The 8489-nt window shown below is 33.4% G+C and overlaps 1 protein-coding gene across 1 annotated transcript; it reads left to right on the top strand.

Annotated features, from left to right (window-relative positions):
- Positions 1-4922: 4922 nt before the first annotated feature.
- LOC126689114 (probable protein phosphatase 2C 25) lies at positions 4923-7477 on the top strand. Its single transcript, XM_050384168.1, has 4 exons — positions 4923-5628; positions 6288-6626; positions 6735-6914; positions 7025-7477. Exons 1-4 carry the CDS (start codon positions 5161-5163, stop codon positions 7178-7180), a joined length of 1143 nt encoding a protein of 380 aa, XP_050240125.1. The 5' UTR covers positions 4923-5160; the 3' UTR covers positions 7181-7477.
- The last annotated feature ends 1012 nt before the right edge of the window (positions 7478-8489 follow it).

Here is an 8489-nt window from a genome sequence, read left to right on the forward strand (position 1 = left end):
CTGGGAGGGGCAAAGAACTAAACTTTTAGTAGTATATAAAGGATTTTTTAGGAGGAATCAAGGGGTAGAGATTGCCCCCCTTAAACCCCCCCCCCCCCCACCCTAGCTTCGCCTTTAATCACACCAACAACATATATTATATACTATACACTTTTTATATTTGACATATTATATTATTATCGGGTAAATTGCAAAAACTTCCCTTAAGGTTTGGGGGAACGAAACTCCACCACAAAACTTTAAGTGAAATGGCACTTCCAGATCTATTAAGGTTTGGGGAAATCAACACAGTGGTCCTTTCATTAATAATGAAAATATAATTTTCCAAAATTTGAAATGTTTCGCTTGACCTAATCCTAACCATGGTTAGTGCAAGTCTTTTTAAATATTATTCTTCGTCATCAAATCGTGGTAAGGATTTGATCAAGTGAATCTTTACAGAACTTGGAAGATTTTTGTATTATTATTAATGGAATGATTAATGTATTAAGGGTGAGTTTGGTTCAGCATTTTGTAAAAGTGCATAATGAAAAAGTGGAGTTTTCAAAAAGTGCATAATGAAAAAGTGCATTTTTAAAAAGCTGAGTGTTTGGTAAAAACTGTTAAAAAGTGCTTTTTGAAAAAGCTGAGTGTTTGGCTAGCACTTATAAAAGTGGAGGTTTGAGTTGTAAATTACCAAAAAGGACAAGATATATATATAAGTGAATTTTTTGTTTTAATTATCTCTCTTAATGCAAATTATGGACACAATATTTTTACAAAAATTTCACAATAAAGTCTATATGACAAGTTGTTAATGGTAGATAAGAAAAATAATAATGTCATTAGTAGGTTCAAATGAGAACCAATAACAAATTACTGTGTAAAATTTATTATTAGAAGTGTTACGTTTACAACATTTTTCGCAATATTTTCACAATAAAAGGACAAGATATATATATAAGTGAATTTTTTGTTTTAATTATCTCTCTTAATGCAAATTATGGACACAATATTTTTACAAAAATTTCACAATAAAGTCTATATGACAAGTTGTTAATGGTAGATAAGAAAAATAATAATGTCATTAGTAGGTTCAAATGAGAACCAATAACAAATTACTGTGTAAAATTTATTATTAGAAGTGTTATGTTTACAACATTTTTCGCAATATTTTCACAATAAAATATATGTGGAAAGTTGTTATTAGTTCTAATTTGAACCCACAACTGAAATTATTTTTTACTAACCAATATTAACTAATAACAATCTATTACTTAAAATTTATTGTGAAAATATTACTGTAGTATTTCTCAATTTGGATTTTTTTATTTTTTATATTATTTTTTCTTTTTCCATTTCACGTTCAACCATACCAACCATACGTTTAGTTTTATTTTTTTTTATTTTTTTTTCTTTTTTTTCTCCTCCACACGTTCTCCACTATCTCTATCCCTCTTTTTATCTCTCCTTTTCTCCCTCATTCTCCCTCATTCATCAGAACATTCCAGGAGGTCCTTCTTTCTCCAGCTCCGTCTCTCTTTTTTTTTTTTTTTTTTTTTTTTTTTTTTTTTTTTTTTAACTTGATTCCAAAACTCTCTCTGATAAGAAAATTTTCCTTTTCTTTGTCATTTAAGAACATTCTAACGAGCTCTCATCTTCGTGCTATTGCTCATCTTCGTCCCCAACCCAGTCCAAATGGGTCAACAAGCTTCTGTCCTTTGTCTTTTCTTTTTTTTTTTTTTTTTTGCTTTTATTGTTATGATTTGATTAATTTTAAAACTGTGTTTTTGAGTTTGTATTCTGGTAATCTGATTATGTTTGAGAGAAAGATTTTTATTGTTATGATTTGTAGTGTTTGTTCTGTGTTTGTTCATGGGTATTTCTGGAATTTCATAATTAGCAACGGTAACTATCAAAATGCGCAATGCGCGTTTTCATTTATGGACCGTTGCCTCACCATTTTCCTTCCGCGTTTTGCCTTCAGTTTTTTCTAAAAGTTCAAAACGCAACTTTTATAAAAAAAGTTGCGTTTTGAGCTTACCAAACGCAAAACTGGGTTGAGCTTTTTTGAAAAAGCGCTTTTTGGGCTTCAAATGCTGAACCAAACGGGCACTAAGTGTCCGTTTAGTATGATTAATTTTGCCAACTTATTTTATTATTTAGCTTATTTTTGTTACTACTCATAGGTCTTACTGAATTTTTTGGTACTATATATGAGTCACACTATACTATTTCAACTAATTTTTACCTTTATCTACAATACTTTCAGTAAAAAATTTTCAATTTTAGCAAAATAAACGGATCCTAAACAGATCCTAATTAACTTAAATCTCAAGGGAGGAGTGTCATTTTTCTTAATATTTAGGGTGAGGTGTCATTCTCCAAGACTTCAAAGATGGTTTGTCGGTTGTGTAATCTAATCATTATTATAAAATAATAATAAAAAGTAAATTGTGCGAATATGTCTTTTGGATACTTCACTACCCCGTCATTTGCGTTCCTCATCACTTTGCTCGCTAGTTGATGCCACCAAACCGCCAGTTGCTAAGTCAACAAGTTGACCTTAGTATGACCGAGTTTCCCCTACACCAATGGAATTGGTGAGGTGAGAATCCCCCCCTCCCCCAAAAAAAACCAATTATTTGCACCGACAAACACCCCCCCTACGCCATTAAACACCTCAATTTCGTACTAATTTTCAAATCAACAAAATTAACCTCACATAAAAAATAATACCAGTCCAATACAAAAAAGCAAAGAAGAATTGGTCCAGCCGCTCAAATGTGCTTAATGCATGGTAATGTTTTCTTGTTTTCTTCACTAAAAACCAAAAATTGCCGGTTGAGTTTCAAACAAGACTCTTTCTTTAACACGTGTCTATTTATCAGACGGGAGAGCCGACCTTTAAAAGGACAAAAAAAAAATTGAAAAAGGCAAAAGCCCTTTAAAGTTTCAGGGCCAAGTCTTACGAAATTGACATACGAAAAGGGCCCAAAATCTTTTCATAGGAACAGTCACAGTTTATGGCCCTAAAAAAGTTCTGAATTATCCCAATGAATTTCTAATATAAAAATAAAATCCCACGTGGTACTCTATCGTAGGTGGTGACGTCAGAAACACAGAATTAGGAGGAGCACAACGGTCACAAATTTGGAACGTGTGTTGTGTTGTGTATGGGCAACGGTAACTTCTGAGAAGCTGCCTGCCTCCGACTCAGAGTCCAGAGTCGGTGGGACCCACGTGGCAGCCCTCACTATCTTCGTAAAGAAGAAAAAAAAGGATAGCTACTGAGGAGTCAAAACATTCTTTGGACTCTCCAATTTTTAACGTGTTTGACCCTTAGAATTATTGCTAATTGAACGCCAGCTGCCCCCCCCCCCATGTGGCCGTTTTCACAAACGGGAACAGGTTCCTTCGTTCCTATAGACGCTTTTGCCCTTTTATATTATATGACCATGTTATTATTGTTTAAGGGCACTAAAAATAGTGTAATATTTTTCTAGGACATTCAAATTCAATTCTAGGATTCATTAGTCAATGTAATTATATTTTTTTTAATTTAATTAAGAACTTAAATCATACGCTTAAAGAATTGTATTTAAATTTTGTTCATTATTTATAATTCTTTTTTTTTTTTTGAAATTTTCATTATTTATAATTCTAATATGGATTGTGTCTTTTTTTTTTTAATTATATGAAGTACGAACTCTTCATACTTAAAAATATAAACAAAAATTAAGTTGTAGAAAATAGATATGCTTAATTAATATATATATATATATATATATATATATATATAGAAGTACTGTTTGTTTGGTTTTATTTATTTATATTTATAACTCGAAAACTCTAAAAGCACTAAAGCACAATAAATAGAGTTATGAAATATGAATATCAGTTGCTACCTTGCCCCCTAAAAACTCGTCTTTCATTTTGGGAGAAAAAACACCCCTAGATGTATGTGAAGTATGAAACTTTCATACTTTAAAAGGATAAACACAAATTAAGTTATGGAAAAGAGGTATGCTTTAAATATATATATATATATATATATATATTTATATATATAATAAAAGACACTCTAAAAACTAGTCTTTCATTTTGGGAGAAAAACATTCTAGCCCCTTAGCTATATATGAAGTATGAACCCTTCATACTTTAAAGAATGTAAGCACATATTAAGTTGTGGAGAAAAGATATACTTTAAAAAAAGATCTAGAAGCATTTTTTTTTTTTTTTTTACTTGAAAACTCTAAAAGCACAAGAAATTGGATTGTGAACATCAGTCGCCACCCTGCTCTCTAAAAACCTGTCTTTCATTTCGGGAAAAAACATTCTAAACTCCTACATGTGTCGAAGCACGAAAACACTTAAATTAAGGAAAAGAGATATGCTTCGAAACACTTTTTTTTTTTTTTTAATACTTTAAAACTATAAAAACACTTAGGTTGCATTTGAGATTCGAAAAAAAAAAAAAAAAAAAAAATTTCTTTTACTTCTTAGTTTATTTTTGCTCTTAAAGTGGATTTTATTGTCCCAAGTCAACTTTTAACCTTTTTTTTTTTTTTTTTCTACATACTCTTAGTAATTTTTTTTTTTAAATTTTAATAAAATAAGTGGTTTCTGAAACTAAACCTTTAATCACACGGAATTTAGTTGTGAACATCAGCTGCCACCCTACTCCCTAAAAACTCGTCTCCCGTTTTGGGGGAAAAAAATTGTAGACCCCCAGCTGTATATGAGCTATGAAGTATGAACCTTTCAAAAAAACAGAAAACGTGGGAAGGGGCAAAAAAGACTTTGTCGCACGAATCAGTAGTCAAAAGACGTTAAGATTAACCCAAAGAGCGCTCAGCGCTCAAAAAACACGCAATTAAGCCGACCCCACTGATTCTCTCTCCCCAAAACCCCTTCCTTCCTATAAATACCTTTCTCTCTCCTGTCTTTCGGAACAAAAAAAATCTCAGAAACATTGTATATTTTGCATACACAGACGAAAGACAGAGAATCAAAGAGAAAAGCATTATAGCAAAACAGAAAAACGCGAAATCGGAGACAAAAGAGAGCAAAACAAGTCGAACGTTGTTGTTGTTGCTGTAAATTATACTCGTAATAGAGAGAGCGTTGTTATTGGTTTTTGGAAAAGAAAAAAAAAAGAAAGTAAAGGCAAGAATAAAAATGTCTGTAGCTGTTTCGAACTCGCCTGTGTTCTCACCCTCATCGTCTTTGTTCTGCAACAAGACCTCGATAATCACAGCTTCCCCAGAAGCGTTAACTCTAACGTTAAGCCATCTAAAGCCTTCACCATGTTCTTCATCTTCGTCTGCTCCCTCTTCGCCTTCTTCACCTTTTAGGCTTCGGTTTCCGAAACCACCAACTGGGCTTTCTTCTTCTTCATCTTCTGTTTCGGTTTCGACTTCAGGGTCTTCATCGCCGAATTCGGTGCTGAAGAGGAAGAGGCCGGCGAGGCTTGATATTCCAGTGGCTTCGATGTGTTTTGGGGCACCGGCTACGCCATCGATGGCGGCGAGGGAGGTGGTGGAGGAAGAAGTAAATGGGTATTCTGTGTATTGTAAGAGAGGGAGGAGAGAAGCTATGGAAGATCGCTACTCGGCTCTACTTAATCTTCAAGGAGATTCTAAACAGGTATTGTCAAATTTACTTCTTTTTCTTTTTTGGTTTTGGGTCTAACAATAAGATGTGCTCTGTGAGATTAATGATTTTTAGTGACTAAGTTCTCCTTGAGCTGAAACATTTAAAAAGTAGGAGCCTTTATTGGGATTTTTTTTTTTGGGTTTCAATTTGGGGTTTTAAGCTGGATATATATTCATATTATAATAGGTTTTCATAGCGAAATTTTTTAGTTTTGATGATCAAGTTGTCCGCGTACCTCATTTTATGTTGTATTTAGTTGCCGTTTGTGGAGTTAGCTTGTGCAATTAAAATGAATTGGGTTTTTATGGTCGAATTTTACTAAGATAGATAAAAATTATGGAGAACTAAAAAAAATGAATGAATAAATAGAAGCCATTTTGGAGTACTTGCATGGATAAAGTCTATTGTGGTTCTTTCTGTTAAAATGGGAGGTGTAGCCACCATTTAGACAATGAGAAGCTTTTATACAGCTATAAATTCTAGTGAGATAAATGGAGTCTTCAATTGTATACATTTAGAAAGGTTTTTTTGTTTTGATACAAACAAGCATACGATAAGCTGAAAATATGAGAAGGCTTTTGTGATAGTATATAGTTGTAGAGATAAGACAATGGATTTGAATCTAATATGATGTTACTTGATCTTTGCAGGCTTTCTTTGGTATATTTGATGGCCATGGAGGTGCAAAAGCTGCTGAGTTTGCGGCAGAAAACTTGGATAAGAACATAATAGATGAAGTGATGACAAGGGGTGAAAATGAAATTGACGAAGCCGTTAAGCAAGGTTACCTGAACACAGACTCCGATTTCTTGAAGGAGGATATGCGAGGTGGCTCGTGCTGTGTAACAGCATTGATTAGGAAAGGGAACCTTGTTGTATCCAATGTTGGTGACTGTCGTGCTGTTTTGAGCAGAGGTGGTGTTGCTGAGGCACTTACCTCTGATCATCGTCCTTCGAGGAAAGACGAAAAGGAAAGAATTGAGACCCTGGTGAGTGTTATTATGTTGCCCTCAATCTGGTGTGAATTGCTTCTGTCAAATTTTCATGCACTCAAGCTGAGTAATGACTAATGAATTGTTTTGAATTTTATTTTGTAGGGTGGCTATGTTGATTTCTGCCATGGAGTATGGAGAATTCAGGGATCTCTGGCTGTATCTAGAGGGATTGGAGACCGACACCTTAAGCAATGGGTAATAGCAGAGCCAGATACAAAAGTTCTTAGAATCATACCAGAATATGAGTTCTTAATCTTAGCATCCGATGGATTATGGGATAAGGTGTGGTTTCCTATGCCTTTCTGTTTTCTGAAATAATTTCAAACTTTTGAAGCCTTTGAAAGATATTAGTACAAGATTATTAATCAGATTAATTCCTTTATTTTTTTCAGGTTAGTAATCAGGAAGCAGTAGATATTGCTCGTCCTTTGTGCATAGATACGCCACAACCATTGACTGCCTGTAAAATGCTTGCGGATCTTTCTGCTTCACGAGGGTCTTCTGATGATATAAGCGTGATGCTAATTCAATTGGGGCGCTATATTTAACATTCCCGTCATTACAGAGTAGGAAATTAAACTAACATTATAGGTTGAGGGAATTTGGCTTTGCCCTCCCTTGATTACAATTCATTCTTTGTACTATTCAGTTGTCATACGTGGTTTGTTCACAATGGAGATAGTGGTGGTGGTGGTGGATATTTGATTATTTAGAGTAGCCCAATTTATTGGAGATATTTGACATATTTAGGAGATTTTATTTTACAATTAGAGCTGAAGAAAACAGTCAGATACTTTGTATTATTGTATTTATTCATTTAATTTAAATAACCTTCATTCCTTTAAGTTTATTCTCCACAATACTTTTCACTGGATTTCTGCATACATTCTCTTGTACATTCTGTTGGCTATGATCTATTTCACAGCTGCACTACCTAACTGTACCAGCTAGAGGAGTGCATGGGTCGGGTTGGGTCAGGTTGAGGGAATTTTTTGACCCAACCCACCATGGTGGGTCAAAAAAAATTCAACCCAACCCATCACATAAATTCAACCCAACCCAACCCAACCCACGTGGGTCGGGTTGAACCCATGGGTTTGACAATTTTTTATTTATTATTAAATTGAGTAGAAAAAAAAATATAAATATTAATATATTAAAAAAAACCTAAAGATTAGTATCAATGTAACTCCTTGAAAGCTCAACACTAATGACTAAACAACAATAGTAATTTATTAGAATTTGTGTGAACTAATTGGCTTTTATATAGGATAGGAAAAATTGGTTATTTAAAAAAATTTATTAATTATATAATATATTATATATATATATATATATATATATTAAATTAGTATTAGTAGAAGGAATTGAGGAAATGCAAATTATTAAATATATAATATATATTTAAATATATATATATATATATATATATATAAAAGTGTCCTACAATTGATTTTTTTTTTTTAATTATTAAATATAAAATATATTTTAAATATATATTAAATATGGGTGGGTCGGGTCGGGTTTGGCGGGTTTGTAATTTTATGACCCAAACCCAACCCGACCCACTATAATAATTTTTTTGGTAACCCAACCCAACCCACCAAGCCTTAAAAACCGACCCAACCCGGTGGGTCGAGTCGGGTTGGGTCGGGTTTGGCGGGTCGGTGGGTTTTCTGCACACCCCTAGTACTACCAGCCATGAGTAATTTCTATTATTAACTCCTACAATTTATTATACAGTGATACACATTTTCAAACCAGGAAATACTTGGTGCTAATTATGAGGAACATCTTGCTCGGTTATCTACTTTGAATTAGGGGTGGCAAAGTAAGCCCAAACTCATTTGTCCATCC

This window comes from Quercus robur, chromosome 1, assembly GCF_932294415.1.
Source record: "Quercus robur chromosome 1, dhQueRobu3.1, whole genome shotgun sequence".
In the NCBI taxonomy this organism is placed as follows: Eukaryota; Viridiplantae; Streptophyta; class Magnoliopsida; order Fagales; family Fagaceae; genus Quercus; species Quercus robur.